The sequence below is a fragment of the Fringilla coelebs genome (genome assembly GCF_963513975.1).
Source record: "Fringilla coelebs genome assembly, chromosome: 9".
Classification (NCBI taxonomy): Eukaryota; Metazoa; Chordata; class Aves; order Passeriformes; family Fringillidae; genus Fringilla; species Fringilla coelebs.
Genome location: NC_140067.1, coordinates 17,623,357 through 17,649,100, shown reverse-complemented (window position 1 = coordinate 17,649,100; position 25,744 = coordinate 17,623,357). Strand labels below are relative to the sequence as shown.

General features: G+C 41.3%; 1 protein-coding gene across 1 annotated transcript; it reads left to right on the top strand.

The window, feature by feature from the left end:
* The first annotated feature begins 6,216 nt into the window (after window positions 1-6,216).
* Window positions 6,217-23,220, top strand: ALG14 (ALG14 UDP-N-acetylglucosaminyltransferase subunit). Its single transcript, XM_084211843.1, has 4 exons — window positions 6,217-6,354; window positions 8,648-8,799; window positions 12,746-12,868; window positions 22,899-23,220. Exons 1-4 carry the CDS (start codon window positions 6,222-6,224, stop codon window positions 23,127-23,129), a joined length of 639 nt encoding a protein of 212 aa, XP_084067969.1. The 5' UTR covers window positions 6,217-6,221; the 3' UTR covers window positions 23,130-23,220.
* The last annotated feature ends 2,524 nt before the right edge of the window (window positions 23,221-25,744 follow it).

Sequence of the window (25,744 nt, the reverse complement as noted above, 5' to 3'; positions counted from 1 at the left end):
AAACTGCAATAAAGGCAAGGACATTCTTTTCTTGTACTGTCCAACAGAGAGAGAACAGTATTACACATCACCTGTGGCTGATGAAAAAAAATGTGAGGCATATCTGTTTTTAAATCTTATCACATAATTAAAGACTGTCAAAGTACAGTGCAGAGGGAAAATGATGTTGGCAATAGCTGGACTTTAGACTGTGTCAGCCAACAGGGTTTTGATATCATACACATTTTAACTAAACAGAAGAAAAAAAAGAATTTCATATTTTGTCTCGCAAGTATTATATACAAACATGCAGAAATTAAAACACCAAGATACCTTTGGCAGCCCTTGCAAACTCTGCAAAGAATTCAATTTATCTCCATTGAGAGTTAGTAGAGTCATTACATTCAATTTACTTAAATAGTACTTGATCAAATCTCTAAATCCACAGCCATACCTGGCAACATCCCCAAAACAGGAGTCAACAAATTACACATTTTTAAACACAACTGCATGAATAAAAGATGGAGGAAAAATGGAGGAAAAGAACATGAAAGACAGTGTAGAGCAAAACCAGAAGACATCTTCCCTTCTCTTTTAATATGACCAGTTATTTCCAGTCCAGCATGGCATTAATTCAATGCTAGACCTTTAGAAACCTAAACAGCTCAGAAAACTGTCCTCACGTTCAACTGAGTAGCATTTCCTTACAGAGGAGGGTGTTAGTTCTGCTGCATTTTGAATGCTCATAAGGAGAGGAGGGAGAGAACACAGAAGCATGAGATGCCCTTTCCTCAAGTCTAAGAATGCTGTGGGCTGGGCACTCCAACCCAGAGCTGTGACAGCAGCAGCACCACAGCTGCCTGGGTTTCAGGCTGAGAGAGGAAAAGCTGTGCACCCAAAACAAGCTGATAGCTTGGTCTCATCTATCTCCCTGCACAAGCAGTGGTCAAGTTTTCTGACAGCAGGAACCCAGGAAAGGCTAAAGTAATGTGCATTTCTCTTCATCCTCCTTACAGATGCTTACATGGAAAGCTCAGGAAAACCCCACTCAAAAAGTGGCAGTGAATAGGTAGAGAATCCTACATCCTAATCCCCCAAGTATCCTGCAAGTTTCATTTAATATTACAGATCAGTAAACAGATTTCCAGGAGATTAAAATTAGACTTCAAATCTATTTATAGGTGTGTTTTTAAAAAGACCTTATTTTTACAGGCCAAGTGGCCTGAGGCACCCAAGTGACCTCCAGGCCACTCAGTACTTTTAAGGAGTGAAACATCAGTCTCTTTCCCCTGGCCTTTTGAACAGAGAGAAGAGCATTATTTTCCATTATGGTACAGGCACTGCTCCTGAACACACTACCCAGTAATTACAAGTTGCATTATGTCATTTCAGTGCTGTCTACTACAAAAGTTTCTGCTCCATAAAAGCACGCTCACAATGCACCCAAATGGTTACAACACTGTGTGTCATCAAAGGCACACGGACCAGCCCTCCAGACACCTCACATGCAGCAGGTTAAAGAAACATTGGCTGGCACTGTGGCTCACGCCTGTCAGAGAAAAACATTCTCCTTACAAATTGCTGCTTTGATTCTAAATTTGTACATGGTATTTAGACCCAAACAAATTTCTAAAAACAACCTCCTCTCCCAGTTCCAAAGACTATTTTCAGAAAACTTGACATTGCCAACAAGAGGGAAATGTAGGAGTGAAGAATACCTTATTTATTGAGCTGTTGTAAACTCGCAATCATTTTGCTGTCTGCCACTGAAAATTAAAGTGTAAAGAAAAGCAAATATGAATGGGAAAAAAAAAGTTTTAAAAGTTTCTAATATGAAATAAGTCTTATTATTTGGGGAAATTGGTTCCACTTTTTTTGGTATTTAGCAGGAGCATTGTTTAAGTGCTTGCAAGCGCTGAACTTTTATACTTAAACAAAAGAGACTCAAATTTATATGAGAAGAGCCCTTATACCAGGAAGCACAGCATTAACTGTAACATTAACAAAAATATTACAGTTGTTATTGATTGCAAATACAAATCAGGACTTCTAAGATTACATTCCTTTAATTCTAATGACTCACAAGAAAGTGTAACTGCACTTTGCCCAAAGCAATTGAAAGTAAAGGGACAATCTTGCCACACACTGGCTCCGATAACGTCCTAATTTTTCCTCCAAGTGAGATCAGCCAGTAGCTTGTCTCCAGTTGATCCCAAATGGTCTACTCCACTGATTCATTTAAAAATATCTTTCTTTCCCAACCACAGAATTTTTATAACACTTGGGATGTTATTGCTCTTCTAGAGTCTTCTAGATAGTTTGCATTCCTAATATTAAAGAAGAACCCAGTCAGAAGTCTTCAGGTTTTGTCTAATCCAAAAGCCTACCACTTCTCACAGTGCTCCTAAAAACACCATAAGCACATATAAAGAAATAATCAAGTTTCCTTATGTAAGGTATCTGTTCTTATTAATAACTTCTATGAAAATATCATGCAGAAACTAAGAATAATATTTAGATACATTTAAATAAATTACTGAGCTTTAACATGATAAATGGTTCCACATTACAATTTTTTCCAGTAGCAAAGCCCAAGTGATTCCTGTCCTTTTTCTCACCCAATTGTTTCTACCATTTTGCTAGTTTACTCATCAGTAGTGCTGATGCAACTGTTTGTGAAGCTGCACTCTAAGCCAAAAGGAGAAAAATGACCTCATTTTAGAAAACAACAGTACACTCACTCTTGTTCATAGGTGTAATTTTAGGAGCCATAATTAGAAGGAAAAAACCCCAAACATCACAAATATTCAAAGTGCCAGTTAAGAAATCATGAATATAAGGTGTATTTCAGTTGAATGGAAAGATTCTTGTTTAACAGTTAAGAGTTAGATCACTTACAGGGAAACTCAGAAAAAGAATTACTGCCAGACAGCCAAAGCTGTCTACATTTCATTTCAGGGGGAAAAATGGTTTTATTTATATTCCAATTACAGCCTTTCCTGTTGGAGACAAAAGAACCTGAAACACAAAGAGCAAGCTTTGCTCAGCTCCCCTTAGTGCCCAGCAGTGTAACTTTCAAAGGAGCCATGCACCCCAGGTACCAGGAGGCTTCCACAGAGAATATTCACATTTAAAAGGAGAGCAGCATGACTTTCTTTGGAACATTGTCTCACAAGTGGTACATGGAAAAAACACTGTACCTATTTTTTCCTATTCAAGAGTTACAGAGTTGGACAACAGTGACCAATTATTTAGAACAAGTGTGGTTCATTTTTCCTTCAGAAAGTCCCAGGCTAACTTCCTGCTTCAGTAGCAGAGGTGTCATAGGAAGCCTCTGCACCTGCATCACTTTCTGCCAAATGCCTTTTCAGACCAATGCACCACTTCCTCCCAGACATACAGGCCACTCACTCACTGGCAGTATCAGGGATTGTGCAGACTGGAGAGCAGTATCCAGCACTAATCACTGCCTTCCTCATGGAACCCTGTACTTCACCTGCTTCACATCCCTTAGCTAACACAGCCATGTTGTGCTAAATTTGCATTTCATATTAACTTTCATATTAACTGTGCATTAATGCACAGCAGATGCTGAGATGAGGATTTCTCAAGGCACTACCCAGACTGGAATCATGGCCAAGCATTCAGCACACACCTGGAGAAGCAGACAGGACCTGCTTTCTTCAGGACTGCTAACAGTTATTGCACTGAAGTCTCCCAGGTCCAGAACATGGTATCAAGGGTGCAGGGAGTTGCCATGATGAAAAAACACAAATACACCTAAGTCCTACTGAGAAAAGGCAGTAATGATTAGCAGAGTTACACTGCAAAAGAGATCTTCATCATCTCTGCACAGTCTTCACAAAGGAAAAAAAAATCCACAAAACTTTATTGCAACTAGGTATCAGACTGTTGCCTCAGTCTTTAGTTATTTTAACCAATCTTACCAACTCTGCATCCTCCCTTGCAATCTTCTGTGGATACTGCTTGAAAACTATATGCCTTATTCTTGCAAATTTAACAATGAGTTAGCAGACTTACTAGCTGTAGGAGTTTATGAGGCAAACTCACTGCTTAGATTTTGAGACTCCTTGAAAGTCAAAACCTTTGCTTTGCATCCAAGAAACTGTCTACTCCAAAGAACAGGTCTGAATCACTCTAATTTTTTCCTCTTATTTTTAAATGCCTTCCAACTTCCCTGGTTTTAGGTCAATTTCTCATTAATTTCACCAAATACAATTACAGAAGAACTCTGTATTAGAAGGGGAAGTGTGTACATACAGAATAAATACCATGAAAAGGAGAAAAGAAGTTGAAGCTTTTTACATCAATCTCTATTGCTGTTTCCAGAACTGTTTCTCGGGATCAAAAGCCTCATCACAAGCAGTTCTTTAACATTTATGGTAGGGAAAAATAAGAGCAAAGATCTTGAGAAGTCTTGGAAAAAACCCACCGTAAATAAAACAACTGCTAGCTACACCTGCTGTGGCAACTGGGATAAATTCTACATCAATGACATTTATTTTCATTGAAGAGACTACAAGAGGGGAAAAGATGACCACAGACAAAATTAGTATTTGAACTGTCTATAAAATTTACTGTCTTGTTTTAACCTAGTAGTTCATGTCCTGAAAAGATATTGTGGTACTTTCTTCTGTCATTGACTCGCACCTCTATTGTCCCTACTTACTAGTTTTATGTAGCTAATTAAGTGGAAATCAAAATGAATTTTGGAAATTTATGCATCATCAACAGAACTTTTAATTAAACATTGCTGCTTCCAAATGTGAATAATGACTAGGCAGTGAAATACTTTTAGTGAGGTTACTCATTTGGGTGGTAGACAAGCTTACCATAGTAATACTGTTTTTAATACTCTCTGCTTAAAGCAACTGCAAAATTATATGTTACAGTGACATAAAGAAAAAAGCAATCTGTAGAGCCATGGATCATGAATCACAAAGACTCACTTCAGATCCTAAGATGGCAAAGGATTGGTGGAGCTTGTATCTTTTACTTGTAAGACGTACAATAACCATTGGAATCCACAACTGGCACATCTTTGTTAAAAATGTGAAAGAAATATTAAGCTGGTAGGGACAGAAAAAAGTCCAATTCGTTCAGGAGGAGTAAGAGGGGGAAAAAAACAGCCAGAGAAACCATGGCAGGCAGATGCAGAATTGCAATGTGTTTGATCTATTGTGGTTGTACACTTGAGGTACAAGTGCACAGCTGTCACATTTCATGTGTTTGACAACTCACCACATAAAGCAGTAGCATCAAACCTCTCCATAAAGCTCCAGAGTTCACTGCTCCTGATTCACTGGCCCAGAGGAGGGCCTTGCTCCCTGGCAGATAATTTAAGGACAGTGATGAACAAACTCTTTCCTAATCATAAAATGCAGTATATTACTCTTTCTAGCAAACACACGTTGCATCTGAGATTAGCCCAGGGGCTGAATCATCACTTTCTCCCAACAAAGGCTGGATGCTGACAGAGGCAGAAAGAGTGCTGATCCGCTGCTCCACGCTTCTTACTGAAATAAAAAGCTTAAGTATTACCATGAATGAAAACTAGAACCACGACAGGCAGTGAAACGTTAATATTCTTTATTTTACGCATTACTGTAGGCTGTGTAACATTACAGCTGCATGTAAGCAGACATACCTGGATCAGTATCAGTGCGTACAGCAATCATGCTCCCGCAGGAATCCATCCGTGCGCGGCACGGAGCCCCCGGCTCCTACTGCAGCCTCCGGCTCCCGCAGCCCGGGCACAGCCGGCAGCCCCTCTCGGCCCCCGCAGCCCGGGCACAGCCGGCAGCCCCTCTCGGCTCCCGCAGCCCGTGCTAAAGCCGGTAGCCTCTCTCGGCTCCCGCAGCCCGGGCACAGCCGGCAGCCCCTCTCAGCTCCCGCAGCCCGTGCTAAAGCCGGCAGGCTCGGCCTGCGGGCCCTGAGAGCGCCGGTCCTCATTTCCCCCGCGCTTACGGCTGTATTTGGCAGCTCCGGGACGCCGGCTGGGGCGCAGCGGGTGCTCGGAGGCGCGGGGAGCACCGGGCAGGCACTTGGGGAGCCCCTCACGCCGCATCGCCGCGCCCCGGGCCCGCCGAGCCCCGCCCGCCCGCGGCCCCTGCCCCCCCGGAGCCACCACCGCGCCAGACTGCGAGGAGGTTTGAACCGCGCCGGCCGCCGTACGGGGGAGGTGCCACTGCCGCTTCCGCGAGAGGTGGTCTGCGCCGCGCATGGAGGAGCTGCCTGTCGTCGTGGTCCTGCTCCTCCTCCTCTCCTTGCTGCTTGTCCCGCTGGTGCTCCTGGATAGGAGGCGCCGCGGTCGGCGGACGCCTCCGTTCAGTCTCCTGGTGGTGGCCGGCTCTGGTGAGTGGCGGTTGCCGCCGGCGGGAGCGAGTGGCGCCGTAGAGGTGGCGCTCCAGAGTCCTGAAACTACGAGTCCCGGCATGCAGCGCGACGAGCAGCTAGAGTAACGCCGCCCATCTATACCCTGGTGCATGCCGGGAGTTGTAGTCGCGGGCGCGTGTGTCAGGGGCCGGTGCCGGGGCCCCATGGCAGCTCCTGTGGTGCCCCCGGGCCGGGCCGGGTGTCCTCGTGGCCGCCGCCTGCCCTCGGGTGTTTTGGTTCTCCCTTTGAGTCATTGTTGCGCGTTTCACCGAAGTCACGGCGGAAGCACCGAATGCACTGGTGCAGTGGCCTGTGCAGCTGCTCGGCCTGACTGGAGCTTGCTGAGGGCGATGCAGGGCACGGCGTTCCAAAGACTGGCACGCCCCTCACACACGTGGCATTTTGCATCTCTCCAAACCACGCTGATGGGATCGCTTACCTGAGTCACACGTGGATCCGTCAGAGACAAGAATGTCACCCCTCGCTAAAGGGGCTGTACACACCTGCTACTCCTTGTTACCTTGTTATCAGAGTTGAGGGGCAATTAATTTACCTCCAAAAAATTTATTTGAAAATTTGCAGTTGACAAATACAGGCCAGCTGTGATTTCAGCACCTCAGTATCCCTTTGGTTTTTGCACACCATCTAATTGAGTAATAATCCTGAGATCTCTCTGCGTCTTAGTTTGACTGGCAGCTTTATAATTCTTCAGGTCATCTTTAAATCCACTAGGGCTGGAAATGTGTATATTTTCCTTCAGTCCTTTGGAATCTAGTCTGTATTAAAAGAATACTTCCACTGTACATAGGCTTACCAGGTGAAATAATGCATGTCAGTTAAGATTCATGTAATGTTCAAGCCTATTCTTTGAGGCTTTTAAGTAGAAATCGCCCACTCTTCTGTGAGTGCTCAGTTGATTGCATTAAAATTTGTGAAACCTTAACAAACACCACTCAGGAGAAAATATCTCCAAACATATTTGAAAAATACCACGCAAAATTGTATGGAGAGGGGGCAAAGTCTAGTGCAGTGCTGCACTACTAGTGCAAACTCTCCTTGCTGTCAGTTCATCAGCTATGTGTTTAACCTGTGAAACAAAGGTCTCTTGGGAGCTTAGTGACACTGAACAGCAGAAGGTAGTAGGAATACATTTAGTTTACTGGTTTTGGTCTGCAACTTCCAGCAGACTGAAAAGCAACACCTCCAGTAAACACATGATGTATTTGTTGGCCTGATGCAGTCCAATAGATAAAAGGTGAGATTGCTCCACTTCACCTACACACACAATCTTCCTTCTCCCCCCCTTCCACTCTAACAATATCCCTCTATCTGCTTTTCAGGAAGCTCAAATGACAAAAAAAACCAAATATTAACCCAGCTGCCAAAAAGCCCACTATGTACAGCCTCCCCTTCTCTCTGGTTTGGTGCCAGTTTAGCTCTGGGACACAGTGACCCTGCACTTAGAAGGTTGTGAAGGCCCTTTCAAGGGCAGTGCTCAGAGCAGTGCCTGAAGCAGGACTGTTCTGTCAGCACCCAGCAGCTACACTGCTGTGGCTGTCACTGCTGTGGCTGCAGGGTGAGCCTGCTGTGGCTGTCACTGCCGTGGCTGCAGGGTGAGCCTGCTGTGGCTGTCACTGCTGTGGCTGCAGGGTGAGCCTGCTGTGGCTGTCACTGCCGTGGCTGCAGGCTGAGCCTGCTGTGGCTGTCACTGCCGTGGCTGCAGGCTGAGCCTGCTGTGGCTGTCACTTCTGTGGCTGCAGGGTGAGCCTGCTGCCTGGCTGGTTGCAGTGTGATGAGCTGGGCTAGCACGCCCCTGCTCTGGCAGGTCACAGCACTGGGCACAGGGCAGGGTGAGTGGCAGTTCTGCTTCCAAGGTGCAGCTCTGAGCCAGATCCTGTCCAGCTGCATTTTGGCCATCGCCCCATGGGGTGGCCTTTGAGTGCAGAGCATAGTGTCACTCTGTGCCTGGTTGTTCTGCACCGTGTACAGGACATTAAACACAAACATCACATCAGACTCCTGCGTGACCCTGGTTCAATCCCATTTCATGGAAAACGTTCATCAGTACCACTTCCCCGAGAGCTGAGTTCCCTCCATGTTCTGTAAGCAGTCCCAGCCATCCTCTGATTGAATCCTTTACTCTCAGAAGATACTTTCTCTCTGGTAGTAGTAGTTCTCATATGCTTCAAAATGAAAAGTGACTGATCCAGCTGAAGAAATGGAAAGTTTTGAAATTTTTCACATCCTAATTGCAGTTTGCTTTGTTTTACAGGTGGGCACACAACAGAAATCCTGAGGTTACTTAGCTGTTTGTCAGAGTCATACTCTCCTAGACATTATGTTTTGGCAGACTCAGATAAGATGAGTGAAGCTAAAATACGTTCTTTTGAACAAAAAAGGGCTGAAACATTCTCCGAGTCCCAGGTAACTTGTTACATATTCATGTAAGGAAAATTATCTTGACATTCTAATTCAAGGCAATTTGGAAATGATTCTTTGAAAAGGTATTTATACTAGCTAGCCACTGAAGTGTTACTTGTAACTGTAAGAATACTGGGGCAAAAATATTGCAGAGGGGATTTTTTTTTTTTTTAGTTTGAAATTTCCCTGGTTTGTTTAAAAGGGATGCAAGGCCTCTGGATGTCAGTTTTGTGGCTGATGACCTGAGGAAATGCTGAACTCCTAAAACTCATGAAAAAATCATTAAATATCTTGACTATTTTTTTCTCAGATGTTTGCTTGCTTTCAGCTCGTTTGCTGTATGATTAACAGACATCAGTATAACTGCTGACCAGTGAAATTTGTAGAAAGTTTTAGTGGAATAAGTACAACGGAAATGAATGTTCTGACTACAAAAAATTGAGGTCCTTTTGAGTAAATAGTACAACAAACAGTAAATTATTTATTTGCATGGTGTTGATTTCATATGGTGCACTTCCTACTGTTTTCAGCAGTGCTGTTGGGACAAAAGACTGTCAGACTCACTACCAATGATTTTCAGAATAAACTCTTTTAATGTTAGGCAACTGCTGCTAAGGCTCACTAAGGAATGACATTTTTAAGTTTGTTTGCTGCAACTTTCATGTCTCATTGTGCACCAAGGATGAATGTATAATAAAGTCACCAGAGGTATTTCCTGTTCAGAAACATCTTGTTGGGTAAATAACCATTCACACAGTCATATTCACTTACCTGAAGAATGTCCAACCCTAAATTATTAGATTTCTTAAAAATACATATTTTCAGTATTAACAGGTTATGTGGTTTTCATAGCTCACTTATTTATGCTAAGTAGCTTCTCTTTTATAACCTCTCCAACTACTAAGAGATCCTGTAGTTATATTTTCCCTCAACACTGAAAGCCAGAGAAGCATTTTTGGCTGCATGTGAGTTTGATGTCTGGAAAACAGATGCTCATGTTCCTTTGACCATTCTTTTTCTACTAAGTGAAAGTATTTAGAGTGAAAATGGAGGATAAATTTTGGAAAGTAAATATCACATGCCTGTAACATATATTTGCTAAATTTCAGAGTGTGCTTTCACACACACAGTGTGTGTTTTGTTATTGGGGGCACTGGAGATCATCAAACAGTTAAAAATTATGTCTTAGTAGCTTCTTGAAGCTTTGCATAAGTGAAAGGGAGAAGTCTGAATGCTTAAACACATGGTCATTCCCTTCCCCATCCTGTTAAGGAAGTAGATTTTTCCAGAACTAGGAACCAGATGGAAGACAAATTACAATAATGATGTAACAGAAAACCAGTGATGTAAGAGAAAATTACACACACCTCCCCACCCCTCCAAATAATTTTCTTTTTGATCTGTGGTCTAGCTCTGTTCTAACAGCTATTCAGGGAGAAGGAAAGAAAGCCAGAATGAGCATCTTGCTTACAAGAAGAAAAAGGCTCAACCCACTAAGCCTCTAAAAAAAGAACTAAAAATGCCACCTATGAAAAGTCTCTGGTCCTGCTATCACTGGCCTCTTTGTTCTCTATCACTCCCCACCTGTAACTACAACTATTCCACATGGATGCCCCCAGAGCTGTTACTCTGGGAACCTTCTGTGCTCATAGAGAAACTGTTTCAGCTGCTGGCAACATACTCTAGCAGCAGAGAGACAACTTTCTGAAGAATATGAATTCCTATACCCCCATGGTCATGTCTGAGATGAGCAACAAGATCAACTGACCTTTACATAAACCTCTTCTGACCATATGTTCTTTTCCATTTCATGAGAGGCTATGCTAAGAAATCTTATTTCTCATAATGAAAAATAATTATGTAAACTCAGTTTCTTTGCAAGGATTGCAGTATGTTCAGCTGAGAATATTATAATAATTCACAGCAGTTGCAGTGTTCCACCAGCTTTTCCTTGCAAAACAACACTAACTAGGTAAAGGACAACATCACTGGTTTTGAAATTACATTTCAGGTTTGCCAGTTCGGAACATTTGTTTTCAAATTAGAAAAAAGATTCTGAGTGCATTAAAGATGTAAAGAAAAAAAGATGCAACAATATGACACCATATTAGATAGGGAAGAAATCTTTTTCTGGTGTCAGACATACTATGCAGTGTTCCAGCAAAATATACAGGATGTACCTTTGGAACGTTGACAGTACTTAATGAGAGGAGAGGCTGGGATTACAGAAGCATCTGGCAGTGGCTTCTAAACAAACAAACAACAACAAAATCCCCCAGTTTTGGTTTTTAATTTTAATGCCTAGGAGTTGTTTGATGTGTGGACTGAAGTCCTAACATGACATAGACACTGATGTGCAGAGTTCCATCATGTTTTTTTGAAAATTATAGATAAAATCAGCTTGATCTTTGCTTGAACTCTCCAAGTAAATTCCTACTTTGATACTGTTTGGAGTACATGCCAAGCTCTGCTGAAATGATGATGAAAATCACCTACAGTGTTTTTGTCAAATGCTCTTTAACACCATTCTTACAGTGAAAGTTCATCTGAATAGTTCCACTGGACCCTGATTGCCTAAGACCACTTTATCATACCCATATTTCTTGCAGTGCTGAGTACTATGCAAGGGTCTAAACTCCACTTAGAGCATTTCTTTTTATCACCTGAACTCTTCCAAAGCTTCGAGAAACAGAGGCAGTGATAACCAGAAACCTGTTGAATAGGGAGCTGGCGGTATGTTTATCTTTCCATATTCTGTTGTCTGAGTAATGCAATCAGACTTTCAACACCTGCAAATAAAACATTTAAAAATCAGTTTGTAACATCCGTTAATGCCTTCCAGTATCACAGCTATTAAAGAAAGATATCACAATGAAACAGGATAATCTCATATGAGAAAATTAACATTCTGCATTTACAAATGTTGGAGTTATTTTTATCCTTTCCACCTTATATATGAAAAATAGGCCCAGTTACTGCTATTCAAGACAGATTTGTAGTTTGTATTTACCATACAGCTTTTGTTAACATCCCTTTTCAGGGGCACAAGTCACCAGGACTAAGCTATGACAATTAGCAATGTGCACATGAACTAACTGGGCAATTTTCAGTGCTTAGAGTTTCTCACCCCCATGTGAAGTGAGGTAACAACCACTATCCACCTGTCAGCATCGCTGAACACTGCAGTCACTACATCTGTCTTTCATTTAAACAGTCCAAAATGTCCTTGGCATCAGGAGTGCCTTCTGCCATAGCAGTAATTCTTAGGTGCATCTCCTCCCCACTGAGGTAAAGGCACCTGCAAGGGGAGGGCAGGCAGCCTAACAACTGCTCCTTGCTCCCAGGGTTTCAAGACAAAAGGAATCATCCTTGCTTTATTAATTTGATACCTTTTACACACTCTGAATAATCTTCATTTAGGGAAAGAACAAAGAAAGTTACTTCTTTACCTATTTTTTATTTAATGATAAGATGTTCTTTCCTGTTTCTGTACGCAGATATTTTGTGTTTTGAATATGCATCACGCGTATCTTTTGAATACTCACTGAATACTCATTTAAAGGATGGTGATATTCGCTTTTGCATGTTTAATGGCACTCGGCGGACAGTAGCGGAGCAGAGCTGTGCGTTTCCCGTGGTGTGGATGCCCGGGAGCTGCGGGAGGCGGCGGAGCGCTCCGAGCGCCGCCGGTGCCCACGAGGTGCCGCCCTCGCCCGGCGCTGCTGCTGCGGCTTGCAAGGGGTTTGGGGGAACCGAGGCGGCACCGAACAATAGCTACCCAGTTCTGGTGTTTCTCTGTGCTTTGTGTTTCACTGTACTCTTTTTATACACAAACGTTCCCAAACTAGACCAAGAAAAGGGGAAAAAAAGGTTGGCACAGACATTTAATGAGAAGGAGCCACAGCATTGTCAGTAAAGTAACAGCTCCACTCCTCGTGCTCTTTTCCAGTTCAGCCTGGACCGTATTCCCAGGAGCCGGGAGGTCAGACAGTCCTGGATCTCCTCCGTGCTAACAACACTATACTCCATACTTTACTCTCTTCCTCTGACCTACAAACGGAAACCAGATTTGGTAGGTAAAGAAAATTTTAATTTACTGAGAACTTGCTAATCTGCATTATAGCACTTGGCATATGCAGACTGCATCTCATGTGTATGCTTAGGTTTACAACTCACAGGAAAACTATTTTTAATTTTAAATTAAATATAGCAGCAATACATCAAGAAAGAGAGAACAGGTTGCACTGCTGGTGAATTAGAATAGCAAATACCAGTTTTCCCTCGCAAAGTTTGCAAGTATCTTCAGAGAGTCACTCCCTTGTTATGCTGGTAGAGCTAGCAAAAACAAGATTGCTGCTTCCTGATAGTATCTCTTCAGGATTGCAGCAGCACAAACTATGCCTGAAAGCCTGGTTATCCTGTTGGCTGGACTTGCTTTTAAAATGGTATGACCAGTCTGGCACAGACAGGTTCAGACCAGCACAAATATATACAGATTCAGTTCTTGTGCTTACATGGACTTCTGGGCTACAATGCATATTTATTTAGTCTTTGGCTGGCTGACATTAATTATCTCATATAATGACAAAAAGCATCACTGCTGAAGTAGCAACTCCTCAGCACTTTAGTAGTTTTTTCAAGCTGTTCCAAAAACTGCACTCTCATACTATTACATTTATTTTAAAATATTCCACACACTTAAGTCAGAAGCATTCAGGGTTGTTAGATGGTAGAACTACAATGGAGATATTCAATCAATAAAGTTTTGTGTTAACACAAAAGATACTGCACTGGTCTCCTAGCTTTAAGTCTTACAGTTTTGTAAGAGAAAATTTGGTTACAGTTGGCTTCTTGCTAGAGTTGTTCTCATCTTAAGGAGTCAGTAATCTAAACTTGAGGATTTTTTAAAAAGTATTAGTTCAGCAGAACTTCAAATTAATACTTTATGAGGTTTAAAATGCTTAAATGAAACATGTAAAAACTAGTGCAGTTAAAAAGTATTTTTCATAATTTAGTAGTAGCATCTATACACACATAGATATTTGTAAGGAGACTATTTTTAAATCCCTCTGTGAACTGCATGGCTAATTCTATAGAGGCTTTTTAATGTTTGTGGTATTTTCAATGTTTAGAGAGGCTGTGAGTAATGTGATCTCCTTTGCTTCAATAGTACTGGTCAGTTCCTGTCAGATCAAAAGCTTCTCACTTGCTGGACTTTTCAAACAGTTTATTGTGCAAGACAACAGAAGTAGGGTTTTTTCCAGTTGCTGTTTTTCAAGCCTATTCTGAATACTGGAGATAAAACTGGGAGAGGGGAGAAGGTGGCATGCTATTCTTTCTAGAGTGGTTTTGATTGGGGCAGTGGTAATAGTCAAGTTTGTTTACATGAGCAGACAGAAAAATGTGAGTAACTATTTACTAATCACTTTGCTACACCACTGTATTAGGTTAGTGCACTTTTTTACTTATTGCAAAAGAAATTGACTGGAAAAATCTCACTGCGTAGCTTAATAAAGGAAGCAGGAAGTTGCTAATCCAATTCCATGTTTTCTGTTTACCAAAGGAATTTAAAGTGACAGAGAGATTTACACGTAGAGTTATTAGAAATGGTGTTGGACTGATAAACTGTGATAAGCTATCAGAAGACTAACGTTTTGGAAAACACTTGTGCTTGTAAAATTAAGGATATGCTTTAGCAAGGCCTTTAAGCCCTTCGCAGTGCTTAAAGTAACCCTAGTCTCAAAATGAGATCCAAAGAGTCTTTATCCATGCTTAAAGAGCTGGAGGGGAAGGCAACCCCAATTACTTTTTGTCAGGTGCTATTATCAGCCAAAATAGCAGCTGGCAGAAGCATCCCTGGTATTATGGCAAATCACGTACCACTTGAAAGCTGCTTACATACTGCTACTTGTAAGTATATCTTAGCTTTAGAATTCTGTAAAATATAATAACTCAGAAAGCTGCAAAGATTTTAAAACATTTATCCAAGGAGACTGTTTCAGGGATTAAAATACCTCACATTGCTAGTGAAAAGACTGTATGGTATGTGAGGTAACTGTTAGTATTTAATTGCCTTTCCACAAAAATGTTTGCAGTGAATTGAAACTCACTCCACTCACTCACTAAGCAAAATGTAATGCTTAGTAATGTAAAGAACTAGAACTAAGCTGGGACAAATGCTGTCACTCACAAGTTCATCTATAACTTTTGGCATGGAAGTCAACAACTGAGTTTAGAAACACACAGAGTATTACATCATGCTGAGAGCTTCATATTTTTAAACAGGAGAGCTTATGGGTGCTGTACATTTTCAGTCTAGACACTGGTTTTGTTTAACTGCAGGAGGGAAAGACAACCTTGCTTCTAAGTCATTTGTATGTATGAGTGATCCCCGAACCCTTACACTTGCTTTCAGGCTTGTCAGAAATACGTGTACGTATAAAGGAATGACTGATGTCTTCTCTAGGCAGCCTAAAGCTAGAGAAACACAGAAGGGTTGCAGTGGTCAAGAAATGCAGGACAAGAAAAGTACTGCAAAGGGAGCCCAAAACCATTAGGTGCACAAAGGCAAGATTTGGAACAGATAGGCTAGTTATGCCAACCTAAGCCTGTCTGTGGAGTGCAAATAGCTGCGAAAGGGAAACAGCAAACCCAGCTGCACTGGAGTTACTTGATGAGCACTTGATATGTGCTTTACAAAAGGGACCCAGTGCTCACCAAGTATCTCACACTGATCTGGCAAATCTTCTTGGATTAGTTTTTCTGAGCAATCAGTTCCATCTAACCCTTCTTCAAGGCAGTGAGTTCAGAAAGAACTGAACAACTTCCAGGAGATCTTTACTGTCTTGCAGGACTTGACCCACACTTGAAGTGGGCCTCCAGAGAGTTTAAGAAATGTAAAAGTTAGTTGAGTTGTTCAGCTTGAGATCATCTTCAGGAGGCCCATTTCTGAGTTATGAACATCTGCACTCTGCAAAGTTAGGTCCCTTTAGAGATATTAAGCCAAGTAACAATTAAGATGTCAGAAGTGATGATTGGCTTGTGTTTCTATAGTCAAGTATTACAGAAATGTGTCAGTGTGTTTTGCAGGTGAATGTATGGTGAGCAGTTTTTATAACATCTATCTGCCTTAGATAGGCTTCCTATACAGAGGCCTAAAATTCCAGGGAAGGAGAGGCTTGTGCCAGCACACATTGCTTACACCCACCTTCCCCCAGAAAAGCTTTTAAAACCATTCATCAGCTGCAGCCAGATTTAGCATGCAGTCTCAGAGACTGCAAATTCCTACCATGAAAACAGGCAGCTGGTCAGAGAAGAGAGACTTCTGCTGCCTTCATTGAGAGAAAGGCAAAAAAGAAACATAAAACTAGAACAAGATAAGATCTATTATCTAGAAAAGGATGCAAATCTTTCTTATTTTTAGAAAATTACACAAGCTGCACCGAGATATTTTTACAAAGATAAAGAAAATTACTGCATCCTACATAGATCATTTGATATACAACTAAAGTTACATCTTTCCTTTAATATGCTTGAAGTCAGTCAGTAGATAGAAGTTCAAAGGCAGCTGGTCTCAGTTCTCTTGCTGCTTACAGAACCATTGTCTTTGGGCCAGTTTGCCAACCCTGCAACTAAGTTTTCAGGTGATCTAGCCTTTTGTCTGGATCATGATTACCATGCTCATTCTGGCATACCTGAAATCCAAACTGAAAATGAAGGATGTGCCCCTACAGATATTGTATCCAGTCCTTGCTTTCAGCCATAGATGGGTTATATAATCAGGTCAGTGATTTGCTATCCTTTAATATAATTAAATTTCACCTACAGTTGTGCAGAAACACTGCATAAAGCTCCATTCATTAGCAGATTGCACTTCCTGGACCCTTAGGACCAGACTTCTTTTTTTCCTTTTCTGGGGACTCTTCTCAACAGTTCTGACTGCCTCAGGGCTCTACAGAGCCTGAAATAAATAGATATTTTCAGATGACTGCTACTTGGAAAAACCTGGGTTAAATCAGAGTAAGAAGGCAGTCCTCCTACATTAGGGCCTCCTTCCTGTGGGAAGTCTGTAGTAAGTTTGCACATTTGCACAACAAGTACATGTTCTGCTGTCAAAGAATGAGAATGAAACTTCTTTCTAGAAGCCTGAAACCTGCACAGCTTATCATGCTTGTAGCAATCACCTCTTCTTTTAAGACTGCACATCCCATCACACATGCCTGATCCCCTGGCTGGTTAAACTGACTAAGGCAGCTTCTGGTTACAGAAGTGTTTTCACAGTAAGCTAAATGAAAGAAGATCATTATTTCATATAGCTAAGATTTTCCATTCTTTGTGCCCTGCCCAAAATGCCTTAAGTTCATAACACTCTCACAAATTACTGTGACAAATACTAAGTTATTGTCCCTTATATCATGGTTCTAATTGGAACTTTGTGGAAAGCTACAAAATCTGGGTGGTGGCATTTTTTTCTTTATTCATTTTATAACAAGTGATCTTTGTATAATGCAATATTAGGACTATCTGCTGCATTCTTTTGTACACTGCATCTTTCCACAGTGTTTATAATTCTTTGGACCAGACTGACTGTATGTCTGATCTGCTAACGTTCTTCTAGGATCAAAACAGTCAAAATAAGCAAGAGTAAGAACATTGGATTAAGAACTTCAGCAATACAAATTTTTTCATCCAAAAAGAAAACAAAGTGAAGGCATCAAAATTTGTTTAACTTCTCAGCGTTGATGAAAATGAGTCTTATCCACCCCTCCTACCTTGTGTACTGTGTACAGCTTCAGTGCAGCCCCAATGCAGAATTACCCTGTGCTGAGCACAGATAAACATCTGAAACTATTCCAGTCAGCTGGTTCAAAGCTTTATTGTAGCTCTGCCCTTTCTGTGAATGCTAATTAGACTTGCCTATAGACATTCCTTTTCAGAGGGAGGACAGGAGTAGCAGTGAAGATGAACTGAGATCTTAGTTTAGATTTAAGGAGGCATTTTTAGACATAAAACAGTCTTAACTCATCAGCTATCAGGGTCATTGTGAACCTAATGAACGACCTGGTCACACTTCCATGTACATTATAAAGCATAACAGTCTTGCTAAATCTAACCACTGGTATGCAGAGACAGAGTGCCAACACCTCTAGGTTTTACTGTGAAGATATTTCAGGCAGGTATTTGATGCACATTCTTGCTACACCAACTTCAGTGATTAGGCAGTAGCCCAAGAAATGTTTTATGAACATTTAAATATCATGCTTAGTTAGTCTAAAATACTGCTTTCAAGTTGAAGTCAAACAAATGTCTGATTAATGAAAGACACACTGAGATTTGCAATTACAGGCTCAACTTAGGCCACTAGTAGTAACATATGAGTATATTTTAAAGTCCTTGGATTTAATTTCTCCTTTTGAGTCGAAGCAGGCTACTAGAACAAGCAGTACTTTTTATATGAAGAGATATAAAAGTTATTTGTAAAGAGGCTCTAAAAGGTTGGATGGTATTTTTCATGGTGACCAAGAGAACCCGTGGTCAGGTTCACATTCAGCCAAGCTGACATTACTGGAAGGCAGCTAGTACCTAGTGTTGTAGCTAGAGATGTAGTTCAGTAACTACCATTTCATTTACTTGGCAAAGGTTTTTTACTGAATTCTTTTATGACCAACTTTTTCATCTACACTAGGTCAAATTTCCTCTACTTCCTACTAATTTGTCAGCAGCAATAAACCACATACCCACTCCATAGTAATGTAGGTGGGGAGTTAGTTTATTTTCCACCCTGTATCTGCTCTGGTAATCTTGCTCTTTTTTAACCAACCTATCCATCTCCCACAGTTTCTCAAAAGACTCAATGGTTGTTTTGTTGGTCCCACTGACAGCCTGGGTGTTCATATAATGTTTTAATAACCAACACTAACAATTTCACAGACTTGAGCCTTAGTACCAGTCTCACAGCTGTCATTTATTCTTATTTTTAATTGATCATTCTATGCTTCTCATTTTACATTTGGCAACTAGGCTGGGAAATATATTGATGGAAACTACCACTCCAAAGACCTTTTAATCCCAATGACAGACCTGTCACCTGGCATACAGGGGCAGTTAGGTATGGTGCCTAAGGTTAGACTCCTTAGAAAAAAATTAAAGCCTGCATGTTTCTTTAGGCATCCAAATCAACCTTCCTCACTAAGCTGTTGCCTAACTTCTGACACTCTTAATGACCCCAGTCAGATCTTCTCTTTTGATCAGTAAAGCCCTTGGGCATACCCACAAGCAGACCTGAGCTGTTTTAAGTCTTTACAGTGTCAAATAGCCACACGCATAGCTAAGCTCTGCTGAAATCCAGGGCCTGGGTGCTTCCCTCAGTGCTTTGTATTCAGAGGCTGATGCAAATCACATCAGCTGGGCCTCTTCCCTTGTCTTGCCCCTGAGGACAGTGGGTTGGTAGCTCTGGGTCAGGCCTAGAAGGCAGAAGTGATAATGCCTAATGCTGTTGTGATTAAAACCTTACATCCAGTTCCTAGTGGTTTTGCAGAAGCTCTCCTTTTCTCACATAGAAAAATCCACGAGGTGGGATTTTTTTCTGTCTCTCCCCAAACCTTTAGAAAGTGAGAGCTGCATAAAAGGTGATGCTTCCCAATCTGTTTTGTTCTATGATGAAAGTAACACTCCGAAACAAACAGAAGCCCAGCTGTGTAGTGTACTAATTTAGAGTCCTTGCTCTTCCACTTCTCTCTTCCCCGCTCTGGCATTCACTAATCTTATTTATCCTGGTTAGGTAATCTGCCTGTAGGACCACACGTGTCTCCACTTGTTTTGAAGAGCACCTCACTTACTGGCTGTACTGTATGATAATAACAGCTACTGTACCAGTGAGATCCAGAGGGGAACAAGAAAGGTTTTCATGGCAGTGCTACAGCCTACAGTTGCTGACCAGCTCGCACACAAGCAGCTCCTGTAGGACACTATAACCACCTTCTTGCACCCCTGATGATTCCAAGTGATTTAGACAGCAGAAGATCAAAGTGTACCCAGGTATAATTCAGTTCTACCTTAATTACCTGATTTACATCAGACTACACAGCTAGTTTTGGCTTTTTTTTTTGTCCTGCCTTGCATTCTGTAGGTAAGTTCAAACAGCAAATAGGGTGTGAAGTTCTAGCTGGTTTTATATGCAGGTGGTGGAGGAAAGTGAGCTGGATAAGATCTTCACTCTTCAAAAAGAATAAACCAGTAGGTAGTTTAATGACCTTTCTATTATGCAAACAGAACCTGAAATTCTTCTTCCTCCCCATCAATAACAATAACAAGAAATTGTTGAAAAAGGTTCCTGCCTTTTTAAAACTGTAAAAAGTATTACCAATTCTAAGCTAATTTTTCTCAGTGTTCAAAACTTAAATTTTTAGACATACTAAAGAATACTCCCTCTCAACATGCTTTAGTATTTGAGTGTGAAGGTTTTGAAATAATAATAAAATATTAAAACCAAGCAAGGGCTGATGAGTTCATGAAATGCTGTAATTTACATATCAGAATAAAAATTAATTTATTGCAGATTCTCTCTTCTTGTGCCACAGAAACAACCATCTCCCCCCATCAACACAAAAACCAGACAAACAAAAGAATTCATTATTCCTATAAAATAGGAATATCTAATAGGTTTTTCCTACATTATTGAAAGGTAGGTGTTGCATAGCAGTTAAAAGGTAGGACTTGCATAGATTTGGATCATTCAGTTAACCCAGCTTTGGTCCATTTTGTATCACTCCACTTGCCTTTGCCTCTTTTAGTTGTCTATCACCACCACTCCTATTCCTTTAGTCTGATCTCCAGGTGTTCAGCACTGAGGAGTAGGGAGCATTACCAGAACAAAGGAGGCCCAGGCAGTGTCCTACAGGTATTCCAGGAGGTGGCTCCGTGCCTGGTAAGCAGCACAACCTTCAGCTCCTACATGCACATTCCCACACCACCACCATCCTCCCCAGTGAGCAGGGCAGTTTTTCTGCTCTTGGCCAAGTGACAAATGGCCAATCTCTGCAGAGGTCATTAGGGAGAGCAGCAGGTGTTGCCAGTTCCCTATGCAAAGCAAATTGCAAATTAGTTTTCCACTTTACTGACTTGAGGGGGACTTACAGTGTCCTCCTTTTGATTGTTGTACTTTGGAACATAAGTAAACACTTGTTCTTTAAAAGCAAGTGTATGTTTATGTATTTATGAGAAAAACTGCAAATTTACTGCTTTACTCATTTTTGTTTTGGCCAGTGACATTTAATCCCAGTGAAGCTGCAAGCCCTGCTTTCAGTGTTTTCCCTGGTAAATGTCACTCTGCTACAGTGCTGCATTCACCAACTCTAAAGTAGCTTTTATCAGCAGTGGTGCCATGTGCCAGTGTTCCTGGTGTTCCCAGACTGCTGGCTTAGCTTATTTTCTTTCAACAGCTATGGAAAATATCTGAAACACAAAGGCAAGAACTATTCCATTTTTATATAAAAGTGGTCAATAGGAAATAAGATTTATAGAGTTGCTGAAGGTAAACATTGTATTCTGATCCTTTACTTTTAAACCTCTATTAATATACAGCTTGATTTGTTTATTTTATTGTTTAGAATTTGGTTAGATTGAATTGGCAGAGAATTTTAGTATGTAGGACTTAGTTTATGGACCTAGCTGTGAGCCCAGGCAGCCAGTGAGCCAATTTAACAGTGAGCTGGACATTTCCCTGCATTAGAGTTGCATATGAATGGTGTAGAGAGACCTGTAGCACTGGCTTCTGGAACAATCCCTTACAGCTTCTTGGCAACAAAGTAGGAACCCCCAGTGACCAGGAAAGTCCTTGGACAATTGCAGCTCAAGAGGTCACAAAAGTGACACAAAAATTGTCTTTGGCCCCCTTTTTCCCCCTTTCCACTGCCTCATTAAGTGAGGCTAAACTCAGAGATTTTCAGAGACATTTCTGGGGCAAATCAAGGTAAAGAATAGTTAAGAGAATTTGGAACTCCGTAGCACCAAATCTCTTGCTGCTTTTAGCTGAGGCAAGGTGCTGCTATCCAGATTATCAGTGGGATCTTGACATGAAGCAGGAAAGGAAATGTTCTGAACTAATTGTTACAGCCCTGAAACAGAAATTCAGATTTTTCCCCCCCCACCAGTATAATATCTTTCACAAGCTGGTGAACTTGGAACAAAAAAAAAAGTGAGTTTATGGGGTATAGGGCCATGATTTTATAAAAGAACTCTTTATTTCCATGTAACCCCAGCTGTGCAGAAAAGTGCTGATTACATGGTAGTATTTAAGTTTAGTAAGAAATTTCTTGCCTGAAATCAATTTGGATACCAAGTGGAGTGTCTAATATACCCTGGTTTAAACCTTTTACTTTTAAGCAATCTGTTTTTCACTTGAACAATGTCAAAAATTAAAAGAGTACTTTTTTTTATTGTTAACATTTATAAGTGAATTTGAGATCTCTGCTCGATGGACATGACATGTTTTTACCACAACTCCTTCCTTCTGTATGCTTTTAACTGTGTCCTAGCGTTTATTAAAAATAAAAAATAAACTCTAGTCACATGTATCAGCTAATAGATTCTTGTGAAGGTCCTAATTCATCAGCACATTTTTGATGAACTCTTAAGTGTTTTGCTGACTTAAGCCAAGGTTCAATAAGTTTATAACTGGATCCCAGGTTTAATCCTAATTAAATTTCTTTGGCTTTATTATGTGCACAGATTTAATGACTGATACAACAGAAAGCTGTGACTGAGAGTGGAAGTTGTTTTGGTTATATACCCACGAGTCAAGGAATTGTAAATTTTTCCTTCATAGAAATAACTGTGCCATCTCAGAGGTCTTTTCCTCCTTCATAACATGTAAAGAAATATGGTATTTTGAATATGGCATTATTTGGTACTTTGGTACTTTGAATTAATGTGTTTTGTTTGCCCCTCCTATTTTTCATAGTCACCTGCCTTTTCTGGGTTTTTAAAAATATTTTTTGAAATATATTTTTTGTGTAAATGTAACGTTAAATAAATATAGACTTGATTCTTTACTGTATGAAAAACTCATTACTTACTTTTGTAATGTGTTTCATCTCTTTTAGATATTGTGCAATGGACCAGGAACATGTGTTCCTGTCTGTTTATCTGCTTTTCTTCTTGGCCTTCTACGAATAAAGAGAACAATCATTGTGTATGTAGAGAGCATCTGCCGTGTGGAAACTTTATCCTTGTCTGGAAAAATTCTTTACTACTTTGCAGATTATTTCATTGTTCAGTGGCCTGATCTAAAGAAAAAATATCCCAAGTCAGTGTATCTTGGTCGAATAGTGTAACAACAGAAGACAAGGTAAACTTTACCTGAAGTGGATTGTACAAGCTCCTCACTTGCATTCCTGTAGTAATTTATTTTCAAGAATTCCTGTTACTAAATTAGGCTGGTACTTAAAAATGAGACAATAAAGTTTTCTCTACATTTAAGCAAAATTTGTGTGTATTTGTTTTTATTGCTATCATGTAGGTCTGTTTGCCAATAACTCATAGTGATTTTAAGTCTATCCTGTCTCTGTTTTCATCTGGTTTCTCTGCTATGTGAATGGTAATTTTTGTCTACAAATAAATATGGGAATTTGTATGAATGTAACATTTCCTGTAAGGAAACTTTGTGTCATTTTTAAAATTGCAAGCAACAAAATCTTTTTCTAGCACAACAGATTTTATTTCCTTTATGCTAGTGGTGAAGTCCCTTGTGAATCCTTAGAGAATAAAGGAAACAGTTATATTAAGTTGGCTTCATGACAGTTTGTACTTTACAGTCTTCCAAAACTCCCAGAGCATTAAACCAGTATCATTTTTCCTCTGGTCTTGTCAAAGCTGTCCTTATAATCTGTTGTGCACCTTTGAAAATTGTTGCTCACTTCTTAAGATGAATAAAAAGGTGACAAGTGTCATGCTACAGGCACAATACTTACCCATTTAAGAAGACTTTCTTCAAAGCTTATGTGCAAAAAGCTTTACCAAATCTACATCAAACAGAGCAAAACTCTCAGTTAGGGAAATCGAACTGGTTCAAGCTCTGAAATAGAGAAAAAAATCAGTAATAAGGGAAAGAACAGAGCCTCCCTCTTTTCCTGATATAGTGAATTTGACTTCCAGTATATCCCGTTTTCTTATTTTAAGCACCTTACTTTGAACAGTACAATATATACTTAAGATTTTGCCATGAAAAATGGTATCCTGTGCATTGGAACCACTTTTAAAAGATCTCTTGTTGGCAGTAAGCGTTTGAAAGCATACTCCAGCATTTCACATTTATCTGGCAAAGTGAAATTCTACAACTATCCCACCTATAAGGCAATGTAAACACATCTGTCATCTGTACACACAGAGAGCTCTGTGGCTGGCTGCAGAAACATAAACAAAGAGAAAAGCTCAAAGAGGAGAAACGCCCTCCAGAGTGCACGGCCTAACTCTGGTGAAGCCCAAGCAGCTCCTCAGAGGAGACTCAGGGAGGGCTTTTCCTCAGCATCAGATGTCAAAACATTGCAGCAGCTCTTCTGCTAGGGAACAGGGGTGAGATTTACTCAGCAGAAACAATGGGTCCTGCTGTTAGGAAACGAGGGTCCAGAGGAATAGGCTGCTTCATGCAGAAAGCCATTAGAAATCATCAGAAGACACTGTGCAGAAAACTGCTGTCATGGTACTGCAGGGGCCTGTGAGGAAGCCAGCTGTTACAACCTGTCCAACAGGCTTAATAATCCTCAGCATAAGCAGAGGCCCTTGATGTGGTCACATGTGAGAACAGGGAGTTTTGTGGGTTTTAACCAAGATTATGTCTGAAATTAAAGAGCAGTTAATAGGTTAAGGCTATGTGAGAAGGACTTTGTGCAGCACATACTGAGGTCCTTGCAAATGACTTGGTTGAAGTAAATCTGATGTGTCCAAGGGCTTTTTCCCCCCGAACCGAAGCGACCATCTTACCATGACTTTCTGCCCAGTTGCAGATAGTTTGATAAGCTGGAGATACACTGGACTCTATTATGTTTATATTTTAGATCATTGCTTTCTGTTTTTCAAGGGAACTAGAGTAGAGGGGAAGGGGACAGAGGCAGCCTCTTCCTCTGCTCTGGGTAAGGGGCAACAGCACAGGCTCAGCGTGCCGGGGTTTAGAGAAGCCTGGCAGGAGCAGGCAGTGGGGCTGCCATTGCTGCAGCCCAGCCCGTGGCAGAGCAGCGTGCCGGGGTTTAGAGAAGCCTGGCAGGAGCTGCCATTGCTGCAGCCCAGGCCGGCCCAGCAGCGCGGCCGGGCCTGCCCCGCCCTGAGCGCCGCCGGGCCGCGCTGCCCCGCTCCGAGCAGAGCAGAGCAGGAGCGGCCCTGGAGGCCTCGTCCCGCTCGGGGTTTTCCCCTCAGCAAAAGCAGCCCCGGCTGCTCCGTTACTCCCTCAGAGCCGTGCCCAGGGCAGGGTTTGGGGTTTGGGGGTGCTTCCCAACTGCGGGTTCGTTTGAACACTGTGGAGTTCCAGGAATTTTTTTCACCTGTCACCTTCATGGCAATGACTAAAAGAAAGAACTCGCCTGTTCAGACTTGTCACCTCCCATGGAAACACTCTGAAGGTGACTGTAGATTTCTTCACAAGAGGCTGTCCTGAAAAACTGAATTGCTCCAGGCCATCTGATGTGGAGTAGTCTCATTTTCAAGGATTTGGGAAGACTTTTCCCACTTTTCTTCACTGGCTGCCTTCTGGGGGGAGCAAAGTCAAGAATATCTCAGCTGGCATATCTATGAATATGAATATCTATGTTCCCCCAACAGCATGTTATTTACTCTGGGAAACACAGGTTAAAGTAGCACATATAAAGTGGTTTTTAATGCAGATTGTTGGCTATGAGTGTGTGGGATGATACCCCTTCCCTGGGACTGCTCTTTTCCTAACTGGCTCAAGTGCCTACTT

Excerpts from the sequence above, each read along its gene's own strand:
- ALG14 (XM_084211843.1), top strand. The coding sequence starts at position 6,222 with ATGGAGGAGCTGCCTGTCGTCGTGGTCCTGCTCCTCCTCCTCTCCTTG. Across the intron at positions 6,355-8,647 it reads CCTGGTGGTGGCCGGCTCTG|GTGGGCACACAACAGAAATC; the intron begins GTGAGTGGCGGT and ends TTTGTTTTACAG. Across the intron at positions 12,869-22,898 it reads ACAAACGGAAACCAGATTTG|ATATTGTGCAATGGACCAGG; the intron begins GTAGGTAAAGAA and ends CATCTCTTTTAG.